Source organism: Diadema antillarum, unplaced genomic scaffold (assembly GCF_040938485.1).
Source record: "Diadema antillarum isolate AM-2024a unplaced genomic scaffold, OU_Dant_1.0 seq00000447_RagTag, whole genome shotgun sequence".
NCBI classification, from domain to species: domain Eukaryota; kingdom Metazoa; phylum Echinodermata; class Echinoidea; order Diadematoida; family Diadematidae; genus Diadema; species Diadema antillarum.
Window position 1 is genome coordinate 432,305 of NW_027271421.1, and position 26,400 is coordinate 458,704.

The window sequence follows — 26,400 nt, forward strand, 5'->3', positions numbered from 1 at the left end:
GTTTCACATAGACGCTGTGGAGAAGCAAAAGTATAAAAGTATACCCCGATATTAAAATTCCTTGAATCATTGAAGTGGTTTCGGTGCTAGATAAATCCTCGAGATTATGAAGTCACTCACTGTTGTTTGATGATTATCATAATTATGATAATATTTTGCTGTTGAAACGATATGGATAGATCTTTGGCTTCAGTTGCTCACAAAAAGCCAAAGGGAAATGATAACGGAGTCCAGAATGGCCGTTTCCATTGTTGTATCCCAGTCAAGTACAGTCACGTTTAATGTTATTGTCTTTCACATTCTCTCTCGCCTGTGTCATTATAATCAATCTTGCATGAACATTATCACGTGATTATTGCCTATTATGTCGTCATTGTTGTAGCCTCAGTCACAGCTGGTTTCTTGCTGATATTCCTCGAACGCTTGTTGCCACTCAGTCATGTCTGTCTTCCAGCCATCGTAACTTTCCCGCCATTCTTGTTCCACGGGGTCCAAACTCTCTGTTTGGTTCAAGAAAAAAGGCTTAAAGTCCATGATTCTAGAAACAAAATATTGTCCCTTTTATTAGGACTGTATTTAAGAATGTACACTTATCAACTTGACAAAACTGTTCACGTACCCCACGGTTATCCCAATTTGAGGTATAATCTTTTTGTTGTTGTCGTTGTTGTTATTATTATTCATCAGTTCTCACTCAAAATGTTAACAGGAAAAAGCTGTTTTCACACACAGAGTTCAACAAAACTGGTGAATTTGTTAATGAATAGATTTAATCTGTCAGTTTCGATTCCATTTCTTATTTTGATATCAATCTTTTGTCATGTCGAGATAGAGAAGTAAATTTTCACGAGTGTTAAAGCTGATGAGTAAATATACCTGTAAATGCTAGCAGACTAGGGAAGTACTCGTTCCAGAAGTGGCACTGTCTGGCTCGGAGAGCCCTTCCCACGGAGAGGTCCAGGGCCAGCTCTTTGTGACTGAGTTCCGGGATAGTGAACGTGGGCCAGAAATCGTCACCTTGCCCCGGGTCAGAAGAAGGGCTCCGTTTGCTGGGATTACTGCATGAAATAGAAAAAATGTACGCCTACATTCTCGCCTAGAACTTAACCCTTTCTGTGTCAGTGAGTCAAATTTGGACAAGTTTCACACACCTATGGAGAGGAAATTACTGTGGCACATAGTGGGTTGATGATTTTATCGTATTTTATCGATTTTAATCGTAGAGGACATAGAAAAACTGAGGAGACTTTGAAGACAGGGACTGCCAATGCAAACCTTCTTTCTTAGTAATGGTAGAAATATGGTCGAAAAATTTCGTATAGGAAGATATCAGACTGGTTTCTCATTCTTTCTCTTATGCATGGTCCTACTCGTAAGTCATATCCTCACTGCATGACTTGTGGGGGTTACAATTAGCTATAACATGTTTGTTATTCCAGAGGTTCACTAATCCCAAAATGAGATCAGGTTTGTTATTGCGAAAGTTCGTAAATTCGAAAATGAAATAGAGTTTGTTATTACAAAGGTGCGTAATAGTCCCAAAGTTCGTTTATACGCATGCAACTTTGTTTCCCTTTCAGATGAATGAACCTAGTTCCTTTTTTTTTAATCAACGAACCTTCGAAATAACGAACACCATCCCTTTTTGGTTTCTGTCGGTGTCATCTTACTGCACGCATAATTACCCAGACTTGGCAAAGTTTGTCCAGAATTCCATGAACTTAACAGAGAGGGCGTTTTCTTCTGCCGTCATGTTGTGGCCCTTGATGTGATAGAGTTCGTCGATGAAAGGCATTCCCCAGACAAAGAGCAGATCCTCGGCGTGACCAGCGCCAAGCCATGGGGTCGAGGGCACCAGGTCTCCGTTCTGAAAGAAGCTCCTAAAGGGCAAATGTTCAGAAGACAAAGGAAAGTATTGTAAGGGATCACTAATAGTCAGAAGTACAATTGGCATCACATATTTTCTTAACAATCAATACCATACGGTTCATCCCCTCATTCTGGTGAATGGCAGGCCCTACATGATGCCTGCAGTTATTAAATATCCCTTTCGCCTTGTCTTGTCCCTTGCTCCAGTCTTCACAAAGCTTTTCCCTGATAGCTCGGTGAGACGTTTATTTCGTCGGCTTGAAGTCGTCCACCTAAATGTATCAAAGATTGATCATCTCTGTACCCATACCTTCCAATCCGACGAATCCGTAATCAAAATGTTTGGAAATGTCGCTAATTGGGGTCATACTTCTAAAATTACATGCTCTTACACTACTCATTACTAACGGCACTTTATTACCAGCGTTATTATCATATTTGTATTCTCATTATCATCATAGTTACTTTCAGAGCAACATGTCCAACTCACTTCGAAGGCTCGTGTGTCATGTAGTATAAGTAGACAGGATCTCCAGCTTCTGCATGCTTCCTGATCGCCATGTCGATCGGGCAGCCGAAATCCATGTCACCGGTGACGTCCTTATTGGACATGAAATAATCTGTCTCGGGGTCATCGGCCACCGTCCAGTCCACATACTCTTGGGTCACAGCATCGATGGCGATTTCATCGTCGATTCCGTCGGAAGCTAGAGTCGTTTTGAGCGTTTCATCGAACGTGGCACGATTGATAGGGGGTGGTGTGAGACTGCCGACGTATTCGGGGTTTGCAAAGTATATATTAAGAGTGCCTTCATCCTTGTTGAAGCCAGCTAGAATGGGCACGTGGGCAAAGTCTCCAGTCTCGTATAGTGTTTGTGGTGAGGCATCGAGGAAATCCCCATCCCTTGTAACTGGGTAGCCTGGGTAGAACTATCAATATTTGGTCACACAACGCATGGTTAGAAGGTTTAATACTCAGCTTGAAAACTGAAACGTACGGTTTGCTTCGAATTGTAGTAAAATCAGTCAAACAGTCAAATCCCTCACATTTTTATCGTTATCGGAATCATTACCAGACAATGATACTCGTCAATAAGTAAGAAAGATGTTTCCTGATGGATAATGTACCTCATAAAAGCTTATCAATATTCATTATTGAAATTTATAGAGGAAAATAATGCATATGGTTTTAACGACACTATCATCAATAGGCCTACTGATGTAGAAACCAAACGAAAGATGAGCCCTAATTAACCCTTCATGTGTCAATGAATCAACTGCACAAATTTCGCACACAAACCTATGAACATGTGTTTAATGTTGCACGCGGAGAGTTAAGATGAGGAGAAACGAAGGTGGTGTAGACTTACGCGGTCTGCAGTCTCCCGCAACTCGTCAGCATCTTTGGTTCTAAGGCATGACACCAATAGTTCTGAGGTGGACGTGTCACACCCCATTGCTTCACCCAGTTCTCTGGCTAACTGTCTCTCCAACTCGGGGTCATCTCTAAAGGCCCAGTTTCCAAGAGAACTTGCACTCTGGACGGAAGAACAAGACAGTAGTCCAGTTTGTGCAAAGAAATTTGCTCAGGCTATCAATGTTAGCTCTTTTTTTAATAGTCTATAAGCGCTCTTGCATATTATGACAGTCATTGTTTTTATGACTCAAGGCACTACATCAATATAAGATGTTCAGATTGAAACATAATAAACGTTACACAATGATTGACAGTTCAATTATTATTTTGCTTACAAAACGCGATGTACAGCAGAACAATTTATATAAATTTTATTTGGGAGAAAAAACATCCATCCTTTCATTCATTATGTAAAGAATAATGATTTTGTCAGAATGGCTCAATCAGCATGCTTAGGCTGTTTCTCGACAAGGTCCTGAAGTACTACAAGTCAAGTGCATTAACATAAATCATTCAACGGATTAAACAAATCGTCTGCCAGTAAGAGTGATAGTACCATGCAATAATAGTAACTCGTGGAAAGAGAAGAGTGAAAAGTATGTCTTGTCACTAGCACTGAAATACACAGTGTTGAAATAGTTCCAATATTAATATCGCACTACTCTCATTCTTCTGGCAGAGGTATAGTACATTCTAAGTCAAGAGCGCCCCCATACAACACTTGCACAAGGCGCACTTGTATACATCCACACCCACGTTTATAACGGTAGCAGTTTAATATTGTAAGGATTTGTGTGAAGAAACACTGCAGTGCATACATTGAATATGCGTTGCAATCAATTACTACCACAGTGTTTCAACAGCATTAATATTTCACAGGTGAAGAAACACCTGCTCATGAGGGTTATAAGGATGTAACACCCAAAGACTTTGAAACATTGAAAGAATGTTTTAATTAATCACCTAAATGAAAAAGACACTAACGCCTTGTTGTAACTCTACCTGCATGATGGCTTGATTGAAATGAGGTCTGCTCAAGTCGGAGAGAAGATGAAAGCTTACACACGCCGAACCTGCACTCTCACCAAAGATCGTAATCCTGTCCTTGTCCCCTCCGAAAGCTAACAGACATCGAAACGTAAAAGACATAAAGAAATCATACATTTTGTTTCAAACAACGTTCCCATCTTCAGTTAGTTTTTCCCTTTGTTTGATTTGATTTGATTTGATTTCAATAGTAATAGCAATCCTCCTGTCTTAATCGATTCACATTTCTTGTTGTTTTTTGCTATTACTCAAATGTTTATCAGAGGGTTAAAGACTAAAAGACTCAAATTTTCATAAAACGGAGTAGGCATAAGAAAAGGGACAGCAACCAAGTACATGCAGTGATTGTCTTATTAATTTTTTCCAAGGCAACAATGGAAGTAATGTATAAATAACCCTTACCTGTGTTCAGTACGTGTCTTCTTGTAATCTGTATTCCGAACGCTGGGTGTGAGTCCTGGAATTTATTATAGACATTTGTATTTTGGGAGATCAAAATCCAGCATCTTAGTCAAACAAAATCATAGTAATCTTACCTTCTATATTGCTGTAGACCCACTCTATCGCGGCCACCTGATCCAACATACCATAATTTCCTGATGATACCCCATCACCTGGTAGGAGGTAACACGACAGAAACATTATCCATCATTTTATTTAGGAGTAGTTGAATTAGTTTCGTTTGTATTTGGTCAAGAGTAGTTATTTTATATGGAATATATAGACATGCTTGACAGATATCAATCTAGAATCATTTATGGAAATAAATTAAGGAACTGATTGGTTGGAGTTGGAACAATGTGGTATGGCAGATAGGTTTAGACTCTTAAAAAGGAATCATAGGTTCGAATCCTGTGCTGCTGTTAACAGGGAGGTGAGTCTCACCTCCCTGCTATTAATGAACTAACAAGTGTGTACGATTCTCGTCCTGTCCCTTTAAGCTTGAAAAGTAATCCTGTATTATTTGTTGTTTTTGAAATCTAGTGTGTGAAAAACAAAGGTTTAGATATCGATCTTATCACAAGGTTTCTTTATTGCTATATCATGTTACTACGTCGACCACCTCTATGCAACAGAAGTGTACAACTATCATTCACTCACAGAACAGAATGCATTCAGATCTTACCTGTTGTAAAGTGTGCAAAGATTGACAGTCGGTAGTTTATGGTTACGATTATGACGTCACCCACAGCAACCAATGGCAATCCGTAGAATTCGTGCGACATCGCTGTTCCCGTTCGAAATCCGCCTCCGTGAATCCACACCATCACCGGAATATTCGATGACTGCAACATTATGGGTGAGGAGAGAGAGAGAGAGAGAGGGGGGGGGGAAGCGAAGAAAGAATCATACACGGCTGACAATATCATAATACTAAGAATGACAAAAAAGATGAGAAGGAAACAGTGGTACCAGGGGATGTGGAGTGTCTTCCACCTTCCTCCTACCTGGTGGTACATTTTATTTGTGAAACTCGTTCCTCTCCCACCTTGTAAGTCTCACCAAATATCACAAAATTTGAGCAATGTTGAGATGAAATTACGACACGGGTATTTTGAATCTTAAAGGGAAATTCCGGTGCAGTTGAAAGTTCGTCTGAAAAGAACGCGTAAAAGTTCCTTAGCACAACATTAAAAATTTGATCAAAATCAGATTAAAAATAAGGAAGCTTTGACATCTAAAGTTTCACTTATTTTCGGAAACTGTTCTTGAACAGTCAACATGAATATGTAAATAGTGAAGTGATGATGTCATCCCCTCATAACTTGCCATATAATTTGTACAATTTCATTTTGACCTTTCCTTTTTTTTTCATTAAATGCAATGATGCCCCAATCTCAAATCCTGGTATGTCTGACTGGTTATTAATTTGAAGTTATTCAACCAGGAAAAACATCATGTTTTACACTTCAGTAACAAAAAACAGTGATTTTTCATCATTTTTTTTTGTACACGATCAATGGAAAACTGGTGAAAAATGATGACATCATCAGCTCACTTATTTGCATATTCATATCAACTGTACGAGAATTGCTCTGCAGAAATTAGCGAAATTTCACAATTTCATAACTTCCTTAATCTTTATCAGATTTTGGTTAATTAATTCTCACTGTGGTACTCGCATGAGTTTACTCTGTCTTATCAGACTGATTTAAAACTGGATTGGAATTCCTTTTTAACCCTCTGCGTGCCACAGTAACTTCCAGTCAATAGGTAGTTTCCCACTCACAGATGTGCTTGGAGTGTAGACGTTGAGATAGAGACAATCCTCCGATCTGTTCGGGTAGAGAGGGTCAGGAATTTGTACGCAGGCTGGGGCAAACTCGGTGGCGTTTCTCTCGCCCGTCCATGGAGTCTTGCTTTCTGGCTTAGCGAAACGAGCAGGTGGATTGGCGTAGGGAACCCCCTGGAGTGTCAGATGACATACATAAGTTTTGCAACAGCAATACTTTCATCAGTTCCATCAAAATACGAAATCTAACTCAGGCAATGACAATGGAGCTCATGCGTTAATTTTACATATCAAACAAGAGAAGGTTGAAAGACTATAAAGGCACCTTTGTGAACTTTGATTTGATTTGATTTGATTTGATTTATTTCTGCTTAATTCCGTTTCATCAAGATATGATTGTGTACAAGTCAATTATGACAAACAGTATATCAACACATAGTTTTTAGTACAAAACAAAACAAATACAAACAGCTCAGGGAACTTGAACAGAAGGGTCTCCAAAATAAGCCGAGGCTTGACGGTATGGAGACCCTATACTTAGCTACTCTGGATAGAATAAGGGATAGAGAGAGAGAGAGAGAGAGAGAGGGAAGGGTAGGGGGAAAAGGGACAATTACAGAGTGTATGTGTACAGCTCCAACTACTTTACTTTAAAAGTAATGATAATAAATGTAATACGATAATAATATTAAAGTTAACACGTTCAGTTGCCTTTCCCGTAGTAATGACCGAATATGCACTGTGAAAAGAGTAATGAATGAATGCAAAGCATTCTACATGAGGTTATCTGTCATGAAATAACAAACTATATCGTGGTTAAATGTGCACAGTAATGGTAAGGCACATGGTATACATACATAACGTGCTCATATACATAATATACATATGTGCCTATCCTATACATACACATACATACCCATATTTATGATATATATATGGATAGATAAATAAATCGATGTATGTATGCACACATACATGCATCATGTATCACGTACATATTTATATACATTTGATTATAATACAATAAAGATATCAAAATGTTATCCTTGGGAATACTGCTTGAGGAGGTGAAGTTTCACAGCCTTCTTGAATGAATACATAGTTGTCATGTTTTTAATTTCGTGTCTGAGTCTGAGTGTCTGATAGAATGATGCGCGAGTGCAGTTTTGGGGTTAAATAAATGTAAATTTGTGGATTGTCTGGTAGGATAGGAGTGAATCTCTGAATTTGACGGAAATATTCTGCTAAATATTGGAGGCAAGAGATATGACTTGAGGCAACACATAAATACAGCTTTTTGGAGAAAGTTTATGTCATTTATCTTAACTCTTAAGAGATTTAAGCTGAAAAAACAAGGGGTCGGTGTGATCTCGAGAGCGTGCTCGACTGCACACTCAATTGCTCTTTTCTGCAGGAGAAGTATACGGTCTGTGATACATTTGTGGGTTGCCCAAATAATGTTGCAATACGATATATATGGCAGGATCAAAGCATTATACAGGTTAAATAATATACACGAGTTGGAAACTTTTACACTGCAGATATACCATATCTATAACACTGTGTATCATACGTCGGGGAAGGCTGTTTTTTGTTACATTATTCGATTATGATGTCTAATCCCATTCGATACCATTGCGTAGTGCCAATTAGGGCTTCTAGCCCATCAATGTGATTGATCACACCGATAAACGCCTAACAACGTGCAGAAAAATCAATCCCATTCGTTGAGAAACATGAACTCCATTGAAAACAACATCTATTCTGAATAAAGATTGAGAAGAGACCGTCTGTAGAACACATGAAAAGCAACGACACAGTATATCTGGTCATAATGGTCACTAGCTTATTGGAACTAGAATGACTAGTTTTCTGAAATACGAAATCAATTGAACTGTGGTCTGACTTTCTACAATAAATGCGATGTTATTTATATCCAAAATAATATGTAGGACCGCGTAAAATGCATTTGGAGAAGCCATTCGCAGCGGAAGACAATTGGATCCGACAGTATGTCATAGTGGCTTGTAAAATGACTGCGAAAAATTAAGGCGGTGCACGTATGATATATGAAGACTTACATGGTTGGCATAACGACGAAAAACGCTCACTGTACTAATGTACTTGAAACTATATAGTGGCATTACTATAATCATCATCAATAGCCATCCGTAAAACTTCGATATAGAGTGCATAATATACACGCATACCTTGGTATTGAAAGAAAAAGAGATTACGGATAGAACAGCAACCCTTACCAGAAATACATCGACATCGATTGTTTTGTTGATGAAGGTGTCTTCGCTGAATCGCACGGTTTTCCCCACAATGATTCCCTCAGCGACATTCACTGCCGGGCTTCTGGCCCGACTTACCCCGAGGAAGGCACCGACCGCCAGAACAAAAAGTTGAAGTTTCATTTTCGCTATCTAGTGCGACTTGGCAGCACCGACAACATGCAGTAAACGGTTTCGAAGGAAATTCTGCAAAAAGTTAGACCTTGAAACTCTACCCATCCCATTTTGCTGTTTATCAAAGGCTTGCATAATGTCATGTCATTGTTTGCTATATTCTATTCATACCCTTTATCTGTTTGCTTTACCAAGCAAGATAAAGAAAGATTTTTTGACTGAATAATGCTTTTAAAGGAGATAAGCAACGTTCTAATAGATTCTGCCGAAGAGCCTCGATGTTTTTCATTCTCACGTTGTTGTCCTATACCTGCCTAGGATCCTTAACCTTATTAAAAACAATGATTACCATTAACTCAAAATGTAAAATCAAATTTAAACAATATACGTTACCAGAAAATATGTTGGAAAGCAATATTCTCGCTATGCTGCATGGAATTGACCCTTTCCCCCTTAGAAACTAGATACCATTCCGTCCAATCGAAGTGACCTTTAATCAAGTACTGATAAGACTTATTATGTTCATTCTCCAAGATAATACGCATGCACAACGGATAAGAGTCACATTCCTTCGTCTTTTGAGATCTGTATCACGATTGAGATTGTTTGTGCCAACGATGATGGCAAGCATGAGTTAATCTAGAGTTTCAATGAACATCACCCACCTCTTAGGATTGTATGTTATTGGAATTGTTTCGCTGATCTCGATATCTTATACAAACGCCCAAAAAGGGGAAAAAAGAAAGATAACGATTGAAATAATCTCTGATTTTGAGTTGGAGGGCTTAAATTCAAGTGAATTTTTTATTGTATTGTTATTTAACTGAAGACTCATTAAGTGTAAATAAGAGTTTATGTGTACATATAAATGCATAATCATATTTCCACGTTCATATATACACATGTGTGTGTGTGTGTGTGTGTGTGTGTACGTGTGCTTGTGTAATATTAACTTGCTATCCCAAATATCGATCACATAAAGCAACGACCTCGATTTGTTGCGTAATTCGATGGAGAGAGAAAGAGGAAGTGACAATTATTAGCTATTATAATAAGATATGACTTGTATTTATCTCCGTGCTTGTGCACGTGTGTGTCTTTGAGTATGCCACAACTGATTACACATCATACAGAAAACAGTTTATTAGAACAATAAATGCATTGATTGGACCAAAAGAAGCTTATTTTGCTGCAGAAACACAAACAACTTCTTCCTATTTATCATGTACAAGGGTTTAAAAATTAAAAATTTAATGCACAAATAGGGAGATAAAATCCATCATGATCAGGCTTTATACGATAAAATTGATTAACAAGTCATTTTCATCACTTTGATTTGATTTGATATGGTTTATTTATTTTCCGTATGACATCATTTACAATTCTTTTTAAAGCGCAACATATATATATATATATATATATATATATATATATATTACGGAGAAACTGAATACCTAATTTCAACCTGTCTGGTTTTGAAAGTGTTATTTATACTCTGAAAGTTTCATTTTCCTTGAAATTTTATTTCTGACATTTTAGGTAATTGTATGCAAGACGTTTTAAGAAAACGATGCCAACCTAACTATCATGAGATGATGCTTTAGTGAGACTAACGGCAGACTTAACTTTCTTTAAGAGAATCTTTGTACATCTGCTGATGGCTGCAAAGTTCCTTGTAAAATTCACCTATTCACTGAAACATCACTGCTCAGGCTGATGGGAGAGCAAGCAGCAGCAACACAGTAAGGCTGCAGGAGATGCAAACAGTAATCCCCAACTATATTATTCAAATGTTAAAAAATGGTAAAAGTTATTATAGTCATGTCTTGATAGCAGCAGTACGTTATTAGCATCATTGATTGTGACTATGTCTCAAAATGTAATTATCTCTTTCCCAGGAGAAAATCAAAATTGAAGAACAGATGCAATATTGAAAAATCATGTGTTAGAATTGAAGCGTTCGAGAATCGTTTTGCTTCCGAGCTCAATTGAAATATGGAATAAGCTAGATTCTAACTTAAAATAATTAAAGTAATGGTGGTCCTAAACTATTCTGACGGACTGACGGAGTCACGATGAAGAACCGTTTCAGTTGTCGTTCTCATAAGGTTTTCAGTCAGTTACAGGTAGACCCTTGCTTGTACTCCTCGAATTCTTGTTGCCATCCAGTCAGTCCCGTTTTCCAGATGCTAAAACTGTCTTGCCAATCCTTCTCTAGTTCGTCGATGTCTCCTGATAAAGATACCGGAGAGGAATGACATGATTTATCACATTTCATGTGCTCTTAATTCTTTTCAAATTGTACATTTTGCTTCCGAATATTTGAAGATACCTCATAGGGTTGCACTGCTACGTAATGTAATGTGAGCGATGATGTTGAGTAGCGTTCCATCAACGTGTTATCCGATCATTCACATCATTTTTAAGTCTGAACTTTTCTAACGTGGCTGTCAAGGAAGCAATGAATGCTTGAAGTAAGCAACCGCTCGACTGACGATTTTAAGTCCCCTATCCGAAAGAAAACGCAATGAGGGACAATTGCCAAGGAACTCATCCGCCAAATCCAGGTGGATTCGAACCACAAACCTCGGATTGACACTCCATCGTCTTTTCCACTGAGACACAGCATCCAACCTTCGAGACAAGATATTACTTTAGACTTTGCTCTGACTTCCTCGTCTCTTTAAATTCGACAACACCGACTCACTTCTCAGCTCAGATTGGTTGTAGTAGACAGCTGAACTCATTTCCTTCCCGAAGTCATTTGTAAATTTCAATGCTTTTTAGAAATATGGTAGAATACTGATCCATTTTCGTTGGAACTTTCAAAGTTTATAATCTCTTTCCTGTTTACAACAATAACTGTTAACCGTTGAAAGTATTCCTTCTCCTCTTGATATACCACTAATCCAAATCCAGCTTTGGACATCAAAGACATAATTATGGAATTATACAAGTACCTTCAAACAACCGTTTTACCAATGCTTCTCGTTGCGTAGTGTTGCTCAAGAAAGCCTATAATTATTTGTAATGACATAAGTAAAGCTTATTCAATCTTCGAGATTCAATTTTCAAGATTTCATCTGACGATACTGGTATACCGCATGTTAAAGTGAGTTTTGGACCGTGTATTCAATAAGTAATATCAAACATTATATAGTCTGACCATAGAATCAGATGTGAAATGTTTCTTTGAAATGACTGAAACTGACGTGTAGACTTACTTGCATGAGTGAGAAGAGTGGGCATGTAGGAGTTCCAGAAGTGGCACTGCCTGGCTCGAACAGCTCTACCGACTGCAAGGCCAGGAGCCAGTTCCTTGTAGTTGAGTTCAGGGATGGAGTAACTAGGCCAGAGATCCTCCCCGACTCCAGGTTCGGCATCAACGCTTGGCTTGCTTGGATCACTGAATGCATATCATTTCACAACTGAGATTTTGGACTGGTAGAGGATGGTGAAAATGATGGTGATAATGATAATGATAATGATGAGCAGCCTTTACATAGTACTATATGTCTGTAAAGAACATTAAAAGGCACCTGGCTCCCACTTTATATGTCACGTATTATTCACAAAGTTGCTGGATGAAACTTTACAATATTATGTAGAATGCATATCGCGTATTTCATAGCGTTTTACTACTGTAATAATTAGCATGGCTCTATTCCAGTCCATATTTAGTCAAGAATGTAAAACTTGCCATCCGCAAAGCACACGCCTTTTTTCCAGTTATTTTAATGCTTTTTTGCCATATCGATATTGGCAAAAAAAAATTTGAAGTAAAGTCAACTGCTCAATGACATAGTTCTATTTTGACTGTGATCCCCTCTGTTATGTTCATGAGGTTACATGTACATCATGTTAGAAATGATTTCAAGTGATCCTCAACTCCTTCCACAATGTTCTTCATGTTCTCTTCTGTACGTACTCGTACATCATCTACGATAAATTTTACATATGTCATGGAATATCTGCCATGTGGTATCAGTACAGATTTCTATATTGGTTCCATGTTTTCTTATTCTATCATAGTTTAAGGTAACAAACAAAACCAAATCAAAGCTGTCATTGTGCTTACCCAGATTTTGCGAAGTTTGTCCAGAACTCCATAAATTTAACGGAGAGGGCGTTTTCCTCGTCGGTCATGTTATGTCCTTTGATGTGGTAGAGCTCATCTATGAAGGGGATTCCCCAGACAAAGGTGATGTCCTCAGCATGTCCCGCTCCAAGCCAGGGTGTCGTGGGGGCCAAACCCTGGTATTCCACATAGCTCCTGTACATCATAGTCGACAAATACACAGAAAAGAAACCCACTTTACACTGGCAGGGGCTGTTAGTAAGTATACACATGAACAATTTTTTTTTTTTTATTGGTATTCCAGGGACCTGTCTTATGAAGAGTTATAATTGATTAGGCCCTATAAAGTTGATTTATACGGTAAGTCTATGGCAGCCTTTGTAGTAAGGAAATTTATAATCGGTTATATCTTTTGATAAAACGGAACCGGAATCAACAATCAACTAAATCAAAGTGGGTTTTATAGTGATTGACACACATGCTTCGCGGGGCAACGCGTAGTATTTGGTTATTCTGCTTGTCGGTCTCACCCGATTGGACGAAGAATTCAAGAGTTTTACTCGTTGGTTTTCCCTTGAATGGTAATGATCAAAATAACAATAATGACAACAATACGTTGCTTTTATAGAGTATCCCCGGATATTACCGCCATTGCGTATCAATGCTCTATTGCTATAATGCTAAAAATGTAAGTTATCGGAAGCAACATAATGGCAGGTAAACTGAAATATATAACTTTGCGCGAAGTGATAGGGAGGTACAGTTGTGTCAGTGCAAGAGTTTTTCCACTTGATCCTTTTCAATGTTTCTCTTTAGTTTGATCAGGATCATCATTACGATAACAAAAGTGTGGAAAAATATTTTCACTGTCTTTAGAATGAAGCAGGCAAGGTAGCAAATAGCATAGTTTGGAAAGTAGATTTACTCAACACATGGATACTGAAATCAGAGAAGGACCAAGTTCTGCGCAATACACCATGCATAATTATGCGATCATCATCCTCTTTTCAATTAAAGATGTGTTGATATTTCTGTGCAGTAAATTTCGATGTGCGATCACAATCCATGTTTTAATCTAAAAATTGGTGAATATTTTGGTCTTATAGGAATGTATAAGTCTGGCATGAGATATACACGGTCATGGGCCTGGCTAACCTTGTTGGTGCGTATGGCATGTAGTACTTATAAACAGTCCCTCCTGCTTGATAGTGCGCCCTCACGAGTGCATCAGTTGGACAGTTGAAAGCGAAATCGCCGAAAAATGCTACCAGGGCATCAAAATACGAGGCGTTGGTGTTATCGTAAGTCGCCCAGTGTGTGTACTCCTGATCCACAGAATTGAGTACTATTTCATCCGGAAGCACGTATGAAGTGAGATAAGTATGCATGCTGGCAAGGTATACTTCTCGGCTGACAGGGGGCGGTGTTGGGCTTCCAATATATTCCGCGGCTGCCTGGGTATAAAGAAATAGCGTCCCCTCGTCCTTGTTAAAGCCGGTAAGAATTGGAATCTTCGCAAAGTCTCCCTTCCGGTAGAGGTTTAACGGAGAATCCTCAAGAAAGACGCCATCCAGGGTGACAGGGTAAACTGAATAATGGTCCGAGTAAATCTTTAAAACAATGATAATGTTCAAGGATATGAGTCATTCGTTACTTTTATCTGTAATTATGCGTAGCAGTTATCTTATCAAAATGCTTGCCAAGGAAAACCGATTATTCAAGCTTTTAACATTGGGTTTTAACTTGCTCAAGTTCGACAACATTCGTTATAAACCGATTGCCATGACGATAGTCAGCGATAAAGATATTTGAAAACATTACAGTGCGACACGCCTCCAACTTTCCTTCGGGTTTGAACCTCTTACAAAGGAGCCTGAAGGAAACAAATGTAAATGTAATACAAGGATGATGCCATCAGATGACCATAAATATTGGGTGTATATGCGCGCAAGGTAGAGTGGTGGGAATACAAATAGTAAGTCATTCAGACCCCAGTCAAGTACTGCATGTATCTGGTTATTAAACCGAACAAAATATTGTTAAAACTCTATAATGATGCATTGAGACGACAGCCATGTGCTATTTATCCGTTACTTTTATTGTATTTTTTACGAGGCAAGGAAGGCTTGGTTCACAAGACATATATGAATTCATTGATGTAGTTCATGAACTTCGAGAACTTGAATCTTTTGACTGTCAAGTCACATATGCATTGTGTAATATAGGTATACCTACACAGGGGGAGTTCTGCTTGAAATGACCACAGTACGAGGGAGTGAAACGAATTAATTATATCAAGTCATACATGTAGTTCATAAAGCAATGCAGTCTGTAGGTATCATAAATCTTGTACATTCATGACTAATAAGAGTTACCTGATCAGCTGTGTTACTCAGGTTACGGGCATCTACTCCCCTCAGACACTCGACAAGGATAGATGATGTAGACACGTCACAGCCCAGTGCTAGGCCCAGGTCTCGGGATAGCCGTCGTTCTCTGTCCGGGTCATCTTCGAAGGCCCAGCTACTGAACACATTCCCACTCTACAGCCAACGATAGCCAATATTAAAGGGATAGTGTGATGTGGTAAAATGAAGTTGGATCGACTATACGTCAGCTGGAATATTTGTGTGTTTGTGTGTGTGTGTGTGTGTTTGTGTGTGTTTGTGTGCGTGTGTTTGTGTGTTTTGTTCAAAGTAATGTTATTGTGAAAAATAGCCTGATGTTGAATGAAATTCAAACAGAGAATATCATTAAAAAGTGTGCGTATACGTGTGTGCAAATGACACTGACACTGTGAAACATTTCATCAGTTTAACAGAAACAGAAATTAATGCAATCAACAATAGTATGTATCACATCACACGTTTTCTATCGCTATATGAGAATCAATTTTGTTATTATTATTATTTTTAGAATGGTTTATTAGGTAAAAGTTTGCAAAATCGTAGCCCGAAGGCTAAAATACATTGCACTGACAACTAGATACATTGAACTGTCATACATTACATCCACATTAAAAATCACAATCAGTCATAAAATATATTGCAAAAAAGAAAAATTACCACATAATACTACACAGAAAAAAACCAAATCTATTCAAACATCCCAATTGTATAAGATTATATGAATATATTTCAATCAAAAATTCTTTTCCAAAAATATTCATATCTATAAATACTACAAAAAGATTCGGGCTTGTGTGTGTGTGTGTGTGTGTGTGTGTGTGTGTTAAGTTTGTCTGACATACCTGCATGATGGCTTGACTGAAGTAGGGTCGACTTAGTTTGGACACTAGGTGGAAACTGACACTGGCCGAGCCTGCACTCTCACCAAAGATTGTTATTCTGTCTTTGTCGCCTCCAAAAGCTGTAAAAATTGCAGGTAAAAAGTAACATTTTAAGCTTTTTACAAGATACAACAAGTTTTGTTTTTCGAGTGATTTCCAACATTTTGATTGATTAGTAGTTAAAACACTATCATAACCCTTTGTGAAATGACTTGAAATTATAAAGCACAGAGTATAAATGGACATTAAGTATTATCTTTAAATAGGTAGGCTTGCAATATATCAATGCTTTACGTAATTAGTTGTCTTTTTTTTCTTACCTTCAATGTTTTCATAGATCCATTTAAGGGCTGCTGCTTGGTCGAGCATACCAACATTTCCCCGAGCTGAGTCATCCTCTGGAAATAAAAATGCATTTCATTGTTTGTTATACACAAAAACAAACAAACAAACACACAAACAAAAAATACAACCCCCCCCAAAAAAAAAAAACAATACCCAGAACAAAAAAAAAAACAAAACAAAACAAAATAACAACAGCGACAAAAAAAAAAGATAACAAACAACAACTACCACATTGCCTCAATCAGTTGTCTTCGTTTTCCTAGTCTCCTAGTTTTAGTATAAAAGAACGAGAAGTGAAAATCACATGTCTGTAATCACAGAATTCTACAGATTGCCTATCGCTTAGGAATAATGTCTGGCAACTTCAGAAACAGTAATGAGCAATGTCCCTACTAACTCCACGGTCCTCTGAATGACGTTACTGAATACGAAATAAGCTACCAAACAATGATTAGTGGGAAAAATCTTCAGGAAGTGACAAATTGTATAGACGTCAGAAAAAGACATACTATCGAGTATTAAAGTCATCGCTTTACCATAGAGATAACAGTTCATCTTACTGAAATTGGGGTTACAGGTTTTAGTTCCCATTCAGGGGCGTCACCAGCTTTTTTTCAAGGGGGGTGCGTTTTGACACTAAATGTTTACGAGATTTTTTTGGACAGACATTTGGAATATAGGAAGCTCTCAATCCCTAGACTTTTACTGTTTTTTGAGGGAAACCAAGCGGGGAAAGGGTTAGGGTATACCCCCTATAAATGGATTATGGAATGACGGTGTGAAACGACAAATTACTGGCAGCGATATCAGGAGAATGGCATGACGAATACATGCGAGCGAGGGGAGCGAGCGAGCTTGAAAATTTTGACATTTTACAGTCCAAAAACTGCCGTTTGTAGCCATATTTTTTTGCTTTGTAAATTAAGGGGGGCGCACCGGGCGCAACTGCTGGCAATTACTGGCAGCAACATCAGGTAAACTGCATAGTAATTAAATGCGAGCGAGCAAAGAGAGCGAGTTTGGAAATTTTGACATTTTACAGTCCCAAAACTGCCATTTGGAGCCATATTTTTTCGCTTTGGAAATAAAGGAGGCGTGGGGGGGGGGGGGAGGGTCGCAACGGGCGCAACTGCCGGTAATTACTGGTAGCAACATCAGGAGAATTGCATAACAATTAAATGCGATCGAGGTAAGCGAGCGAGCTTGAAAATTTTGACATTACAGTCCAAAAACTGCCGTTTGTAGCCATATCTATTTGCTTTGGAAATTAAGGGGGCGCACCGGGCGCAACTGCTGGCAATTACTGGCAGCAACATCAGGTGAATGGCATAGCAATTAAATGCGAGCGAGCGAAGAGAGCGAGCTTGAAAATTTTTGACATTTTACAGTCCAAAAACTGCCGTTTGGAGCCATATTTCTTCGCTTTGGAAATAAAGGAGGGGTGGGGGCGCAACGGGGCGCAACTGTCGGTAATTACTGGCAGCAACATCAGGAGAATTGCATAACAATTAAATGCGAGCGAGCGAGCGAGCGAGCTTGAAAATTTTGACATTTTACAGTCCAAAAACTGCCATTTGTAGCCATATTTTTTTTTTTGCTTTGGAAATTAAGGGGGGGGGGCGCACCGGGCGCAACTGCTGGCAATTTTACTGGCAGCAACATCAGGTGAATGGCATAACAATTAAATGCGAGCGAGCGAAGAGAGCGAGCTTGAAAATTTTGACATTTTACAATCTAAAAACTGCCTTTTGGAGCCATATTTTTTCGCTTTGGAAATAAAGGAGGGGGGGGGGGGGCGCACCGGGCGCAACTGCCGGCAATTACAGGCAGCAACATCAGGAGAATTGCGTAACAATTAAATGCGAGCGAGCGAGCGAGCGAGCTTGAAAATGTTGACATTTTACAGTAAAAAACAAACAAACTGCCGTTTGTAGCTATATTTCTTCGCTTTAGAATTAAAGGGGGCGCATCGGGCGCAATTGCTGGCAAATACTGGCAGCAATATCAAGAGAGCATAATGATTACATTCGAGCGAGCGGAATGAGCGAGCTTGAAAATTTTGCATTTTACAGTCCAAAAACTGCCGTTCTTAGCGATATTTTTCGCTTTGGAAATTAAGGGGGAGGCGCAACGGGCGAAACTGCAGGCAAGTACTGGCAGCAACATCAGAAGAATGGCATAAAGATTAAATGCGAGCGAGCGAAGAGAGCGAGCTTGAAAATTTTACATTTTACAGTCTAAAAACTGCCGTTCTTAGCCATATTTTTTCGCTTTGGAAATTAAGGGGGGGGGGGGCGCACCGGGCGCAACTGCAGGCAATTACTGGCAGCAACATCAGAAGAATGGCATAAAGATTAAATGCGAGCGAACGGAGCGAGCGAGCTTGAAAATTGTGACATTTTACATTCCCCAAACTGCCGTTTGTAGCTATATTTTTCGCTTTGGAAATTAAGGGGGGGGGGCGCACCAGGCGCAACTGCCGGCAATTACTGGCAGCAACATCAGAAGAATGGCATAAAGATTGAATGCGAGTGAGTGAAGAGAGCGAGCTTGAAAATTTTACATTTTACAGTCTAAAAACTGCCGTTCTTAGCCATATTTTTTCGCTTTGGAAATTAAGGGGGGGGGGGGGCGCACCGGGCGCAACTGCAGGCAATTACTGGCAGCAACATCAGAAGAATGGCATACAGATTAAATGCGAGCGAACGGAGCGAGCGAGCTTGAAAATTTTGACATTTTACAATCCCCAAACTGCCGTTTGTAGCTTCAAGTATATTTTTTCGCTTTGGAAATTAAGGGGGCGCACCAGGCGCAACTGCCGGCAATTACTGGCAGCAACTCCAGGAGAATGGCATTACGACTAAATGCAAGCGAGAGGAGCGAGCAAGCTTGAAAATTTGACATTATTTACTGTCCACAAACTGCCGTTTGCAGCTATTTTTTTTTCGCTTTGAAAATTAAAGGGGGGGGGGACGCCCGGTGCGCCCCACCCCCTGGATCCGCCACTGGTAGTCAAGGGTGTGGGTTTATGTTCATGACTGGGGGAGGTATGACCAGCGAGGTGGCGTCGAAGTGACCAAGCGTTGAAAGGATGTCCAAAATCTGCACTTTAGAGCATCCCCTAAACTAATTGTGCGTGTTTGTTTGTGTGTGTGTATATTATATACATGGAAAAGTTAGGAATTAACCCAGGTCAAGTCTTTTTATTGGCAATGCAAGACATTTATATATATATATATATATAGACTAGTATGTAAAGCAACACTGCAAAATCAATGATCTAGCTTTGATATAACGAAGCGTAAGGTACAAAGGTGTACATTCTACATCACATTGCGCAACATTGTAGCAGGGAGGTGGAAGCCCCTGATTGTAGCGACTCTTCGTTCGGATGTACTGAGTACACTGCGCATATCCTGCTTATATGCAGAATGCCAACCAGGAATCACAATCTTTTGTCGGGTCCGGGCTTTTTGAACAATGTTTCACACTATATACCTATTTAATTATGGTTAAAAGAAATCATAGAAAGATATCTTATTTCTGGATCACCCTTTCATTCAAAAGCAGTTTACTAACACTTGAACTACTATTTCGGGAAATCCTTTTTTTTTTTACCAGCGGATTGGGAGGGGCCGCACCCCCCCCCCCCTCTCCGTAGTTACGCCATTGCTTTTGGGTGAAATAATTGGACAGATTTCTTGAATTCTAACAAAAAAGCAAGAAAAGCTTTTCATCGCGGGAATTATGATTATGTGGGGTGGGGCAAATGGTGCGCTTGCCTTCCAATATTTTCATGGGGGCAACATTTTTGTTTTCTTTCAAAAGCAAGAAAATCTTCTCATTTCGGGAATTATTGATTACGGGGGGGGGGCAATTAATATGCTTGCCCCTCCATTTCTTTTTATTTTTTTTAATGAGGCTAAGGCTCGCTCTTGGGCTGGCAATATGGATTGGTCAGAAGTAACGTACATAGACCCTACATACTTGTAAGTAGCACACGTACATGCAAACGTGTATAAGTGCTCCGTATCGTACGGATGTACAGTATGGTCGATAAATAGTAAACACTGTAGAATACTAATAGATAAGTATAAAATCAGTGCTGCCAGAACCAGGGGTGCGAATTGTTTGTGTGTGTGTGTGTGTGTGTGTGTGTGTGTGTGTGTGTGTGTGTGTCCCTGGTGCAAAATATAAAAAAAAAGTAGAAAAGAATAATTATTTAGCGTCCGGCGTTGAGGTCGCTCGCAGACTATTTTTTTTTTTTTTTTTTTTTTTTTTAAAGGATCTGAAGGGGGGTGCGTTCGCACCCAACGCACCCCCCCTGGTGACGCCCATGCCATTCAATTGGCATGATATATTCATACTAACCAGTGGAAAACTGTCCAAAGATCGCTAGTCTGTAGTTGATTGCTACAACAATGACGTCACCTACAACAGCCAATGGGACGCCGTAATGGTCATAGATCATTGCTGAGCCAGAGTTGAACGACCCCCCGTGAATCCACACCATAACTGCCATGCCTGAAGTCTTGAGTAAAACAAACAATGATATGAATGCCATAAAAAACAGAGAACCACTGTATACTTCACATGCTGTATTTTTTTTTCAAGACATGCGTTTTTGTACTTATGCATTAACTTATTTTCTATTGACATTCGGTACCTGAGGTGCCCACGTTCTACAAGCTTTGTCTTCTTAGTGGGTCCCTCAATTATTCGAAGTTTGCGTATTGCTTTCTTATTTTCAGCACTTTAATTTCTTATTGCAATTTATAAGTAGTATAAGGTTCCACAATTATTTCATACTCTGTTACCAAGAAAGGGAAAGGTCTATGTTCTTTTCGAAAAATGAAATATAGCTTGAATTGAATTGAATTGAATTGAATCAAAAAGAAATGCTTACAAAATAATAATTCTATATCATTATTAGCATTGATTGTTCTTTCTTCTCTACATACCCTTGATGTAGGCGCGTAGACGTTCAGATAGAGGCAATCCTCGGAGGTAAAAAAGTCAAAAGTGTTGGTCTGCTCACAAGCAGGAGAAAACTCCGTGGCATTCCTTTCCCCTGACCATGACGTCATGTTTGTGGGCGGGGCAAATCGTATGGGCGGGGCCGCGTAAGGTACACCCTGTAAGCATGATTAGCATCTTTCAGTCAGAAACATTAAAAACACACATAATCAATATTAGATATGTACAAATATTACTCCTCTGAACTTCGATATAACGTCCAATTTTCCTGTTATATACAGGTTGTACATGTCTTATTCGAGTCATAAATCATTGATGATAGCAATCTTGATGTACGGCAGTCGGTCGCAGGCAAGATAATAGGGAGCTTTAGATTTTAGACGCGCGGACGTTCAAAGGAAAAAAAAAAACATGATCTGAGCTTGCGCAGTAGCGCGCGTAAAGTCAATCTATTTTTAGCTTGCGTCGCCTGAGTTGTTTACTACGCGTAGTGGGCTATTTTCACGTCCGCACAGTTTGCGACGTAGAGAGCTTTTTCATGCACTGATCATATGGGGGCGTGATTTTATTTTTTATACGTTGCGTCCCAGCGTAATCTAAAGCTACTTTTCCACATGACGCAGGGAGAGGAGAACGTTCAGGGCAACCGTCGGCTCAAACGTCCGCGCGTCAAAATCTAAAGCTCCCTAATATGTGCACTGTGCTGGAATTAAGTTGTCGTTCAAAGTTTAATCAAATGGATTGTAAAAGAGTCCTGCCATACGCCATCAAGGGACATGACACCAAACGAAACAAGTGTATAGATAATTGGTCTAAATTGATGCGGATTGTGTTGTTTTAGCCCATGGGCTCTATTTCTCGGAAACGTAACAACAAAATAATTTGTCATGACCATGTCGTATTGACATTATTGATGTTCCTCTAGTTTGCCAGTAAACACAATTAACTTGCACAATTAACCAGAACTTACGACATGACCATGTAGGAAGAAAAAAAAAATGTCGCAAGACTTGACCTTAAAACATTTAAGTAGTGATATTATGTCCTTTGGCGTGGACATATCCCTTGTTCATATTTTCTCGCGAGGTAGATTTTCTTATCGAGCATTACTGACAGGATATAGGATGAATTCCGGTCAGCCATGTCAATCCCCAAATCCAAATGAAAGTAAACCCTGGTTTGGTCTACTACTTGAGTGAAAATAATAAGGATGTGATACAGTGGACTGCCTGTCCTCGGGACAGGCAGTTTTTTTTTTTTTTTCGTTATATCGAAATTTCGTTACAACCGACCAAACAAACAATAAACACACACACACAGGGGATAATGTTACGGCATGAATTTTTACTTCGTGTTCAACTGAATTTCGTTATAACAGTGTTTATTATATCCGGAGTGCGCTATAGTCACATGACCAAAACGAAACGGTGAATTCAAGATGCCATGCCTTTTCATATTCGACAACCAAGCTATTTCAACTTTATCGATATCATGTGAACTACGTATTTCTTAAAGTGACTACCCTTTGTCTATGTCCTTAACATCAAGTATTTTACAGAAAGGCAATCGACGAGAGAATGTCGAAGCCGTGAATTCTAGGACTCAATCCTGTGGAAAGAGGATTTTCTTTTGTCTCTAAATGTACCATAGTAACTGCATAGTCGCTTCTTAACTATAATTATTGTTGTTGTAATCCCTGCTGCATAGACATGCATACTGTATATTATATCATTAATTCCCTTTTATATCGTTGTTTATGCAAGTCAAACGACTCCGTGTTGAATTTACTTTGTATATTCCCTATATGTTCATGATTATGTAACTTATGTGTATTGATTTGCAGAAAATAAAGTATCTATCAATATCAATATCAATATCAACCTTACAAAACGTCAAAAAGAGTAGCTATAATTGTTCCTTTGTTGTCAAACAAAATGATTCGCGCCGTGATCGAGGAAAGAGAAACTCGAATATAAGGCCTTACCAGAAACAAGTCGACATCTCGAGTCTTGTTGATGAACCTGTTTTCACTGAAAGTCACGGTCTTTCCTACCAGAATTCCTTCGTTGACGGTGACTCGTGGACCTTCAGCACTTGCCAGGCCCACTGTGATAATCATAACCAGCACAATTCGACGAAGATCCATTTTTCCGAATGACGTGAAACTTGGTTAAGACCCGATCCTCGCTTTTCTTAGATTATATGTATTTCACTATACTTGCGCTCAGAATATGGATTGCTCATACTTCCTAAAAGCGTGAGCGTGTTTGCGTGTGTTTCATTTAACCTAATATTCAATATATTTGTGTTGAGGACCAGCGCAATACTTGGTTGAACTTTGTCCGGGCTTCTGTTGTCATATCAAAAAAAAAAGTCTGTAGTTCCATAATTGAATATTTATGGTGGGTCAGGTGACTACCAAATTACAATGGCCGATGTTTTCAGAAGAGAATCCATGTTTACACAGTTATTTCATGGTATTTGTAGTACATCTGCAAGTTATTTGCACACCTTTCCTATACACACTCTAAAGCCTGTGTGTTTTGCTTCACGCAAGTTATACTGAAAACATATTGAAATCTCAATATTGAGGGAACGAATATTTGAATATATACTAATTTACAATATATATATACATATATATATATATATATGTACTGTGTATATAAATATGTATATATATATATATACATATATACTGTGTATATAAATATGTATATATATATATATATATACATATATACTGTGTATATAAATATGTATATATAATTATATATTGTATATAATTTCCTTTCTCATATCTCCTATATATATATGATTATATTATAATATAAATATATATGCATATTTTATAATCATATATGTGTGTGTGTGTGTGTGTGTGTGTGCGTTTTATTTTCCCCATATAGTTATGTTTAGTTCTCTTTTCATTGAACCAAGGAAACATTATCGTGATTATGTACATAATATATCCAGCAGGATGTTGAAAAAACACGAGTTCAGTGTGAAATGGATGTCCTTTTCCAATAACAAAAAAAAAAAAAACCAAACACACACACACACACACACACACACATACACATACACACACACAAAATCTTTCCGCCGCATTTCCAGCTCAGACTCTTTCCCCACATGAAACAGGACAACTGTCCATATGATCTCTTTAATACGTGCTTCAGGCAAGCATAAATAAGTCTAGGTGACATTGTGATTCTTTAGCTGTGATGTTGACAGGATAAAGCCAAATATTGAAACTGGGTAAAAGTTCAAAATTTTCAATCTTTTCTCTCACGCATATATTGTAGCTGAATAAATATTCAAGTCCAAACGAGTCCAAGTGAAACTCGCGTTCAGTGAGTTGCATTTCCCTATATTTGAAACGTTCTCTTCAAACAGTGCAGTTCTGACGATGCTTCACACAGATATTGGTTTACATACATAAGGAATTTCTGTATTGGATTAAATAAAGGATGAAAGGAATAAGAGTTGTATAAAAGAATGACTGAATGATGATCGTCCCTGGTATGCGATGAATTTTGATCTGATATTGGCTGTAACTTGTGCTGTGAAATCACACCGATCACACCAGACAGAATTTACTCTTATAGTCTAGAGATACACAATAACAGCGCACATTCGACTCTAAACTGACCACCATAGAAACAATATATAGTCTATGATATCAAGGGTCTCATCCATACATGAATGTAAAAAGGGTCTAATCCTTGGAATGAATTGACAAACTCCTCTTGTTCTTGGTATTCGAGGCAAAATAACCTAAATTACGAAAGAATATGATATATAGATTATGTCTATTCAAACATTTGTATCAATGCTTGCATGCTTGTATGGTTTGCATTTGTATTGTAAATATCAGAAGTACAGGGATATTACAGCATTGCGTTTATCTTTAAATACCCGATTTTCATTCCCCCTCTCTCTTTTTCCATGTATTATTGCAAACGATTATTGATAAACACGTCTTGTTTTTTTTTGTTAGTATTTAGCCACTTACCAAACCAGACATGATTTTTTTTTTCGTTATCGTGAATATGTTGTAAAGGAAGATATTCACGTCAATGGCTAAGAAATCATGACAGTCAAAGGTAGGAATCTTTAAAAATAATACACAAAGACAACATCAAGGAGAGTTTCCCTTTTATTCGCTCCACTTAGGTCACTGCTAAATAATGTCACTAAAACTGCTTGACAGAGCAATACTGCATACGTAAAAGAGAAAGAACAGCGATAGGTAGAGAAAATATGTGAAAATTGAAGGCATTACGACACTTTACACCACATAAACTGGTGGCTGGGATTATGTACAGTCTTCTGTCACAACGCAGATCTTCAATTAACTGAAACCTTTACAGCTCTACTTTTATATTCATATTGTGTTACCATCATCACCAAAATGATGGATAAATTGTAACTAGCCTTGTAATTTTGAACTGTACCAAGAAAATGACATTATCGTATGATGTGTAAATTAGTGTTGAGGTATATTTAGACGTGTACCCAAAATGCGAAACCAAATTACATCCTAAACTGCCACAAACAGTGTTGACATTAGTTCAAGGACACGCAGCTGTAAAGGGATTCCAATATTATTCTTGTATATAGTATCGATGTAATTGTGATAGCTTCATAATGAATTAATTAAACAAAACATAAACGACAACAAGACGACGAAACAATGAAGTACGCATATACTAAGCCATGCTCGAGTTA

General features: G+C 38.5%; 2 protein-coding genes across 3 annotated transcripts in view; both read right to left on the minus strand.

Moving 5' to 3' along the window:
• The window catches only part of LOC139732771 (cholinesterase-like), a 45,217-nt gene extending 21,300 nt beyond the window's left edge, over positions 1-23,917 (minus strand). The window contains exons 1-10 of one of the 2 annotated variants that reach the window (XM_071643614.1): positions 23,651-23,916; positions 21,651-21,824; positions 21,061-21,220; positions 16,665-16,742; positions 16,306-16,424; positions 15,431-15,598; positions 14,211-14,665; positions 13,056-13,250; positions 12,202-12,383; positions 10,959-11,209 (exon numbers count right to left, since the gene is read on the minus strand). In XM_071643614.1, the coding sequence (XP_071499715.1) occupies positions 11,094-11,209; positions 12,202-12,383; positions 13,056-13,250; positions 14,211-14,665; positions 15,431-15,598; positions 16,306-16,424; positions 16,665-16,742; positions 21,061-21,220; positions 21,651-21,824; positions 23,651-23,812 (1,809 nt within the window). In that variant the 5' untranslated portion in view covers positions 23,813-23,916 and the 3' untranslated portion in view covers positions 10,959-11,093. Of the gene's footprint in view, positions 1-10,958; positions 11,210-12,201; positions 12,384-13,055; positions 13,251-14,210; positions 14,666-15,430; positions 15,599-16,305; positions 16,425-16,664; positions 16,743-21,060; positions 21,221-21,650; positions 21,825-23,650 lie in introns of those variants that run through there. The other variant, XM_071643615.1, reaches the window with a different exon arrangement.
• On the minus strand, positions 366-8,986 carry LOC139732770 (cholinesterase-like). Its single transcript, XM_071643613.1, has 10 exons — positions 8,825-8,986; positions 6,564-6,740; positions 5,460-5,619; positions 4,870-4,947; positions 4,289-4,407; positions 3,221-3,407; positions 2,360-2,789; positions 1,686-1,880; positions 877-1,058; positions 366-500 (listed from the first exon to the last, which is right to left on the minus strand). The coding sequence occupies exons 1-10, from the start codon at positions 8,984-8,986 to the stop codon at positions 385-387; spliced, it is 1,806 nt and encodes a 601-aa protein (XP_071499714.1). The 3' UTR covers positions 366-384.
• Positions 23,918-26,400: the final 2,483 nt, after the last annotated feature.

What these genes read in the sequence shown, in the direction of transcription:
- LOC139732770 (XM_071643613.1), bottom strand. Translation starts at nt 8,986, where the DNA reads ATGAAACTTCAACTTTTTGTTCTGGCGGTCGGTGCCTTCCTCGGGGTA. An exon ending in GGTCTACAGCAATATAGAAG is followed by an intron (nt 4,408 to 4,869) that starts GTAAGATTACTA and finishes GATGTCTGTTAG; the next exon opens with CTTTCGGAGGGGACAAGGAC. An exon ending in TAGTCTGCTAGCATTTACAG is followed by an intron (nt 501 to 876) that starts GTATATTTACTC and finishes TGAACCAAACAG; the next exon opens with AGAGTTTGGACCCCGTGGAA.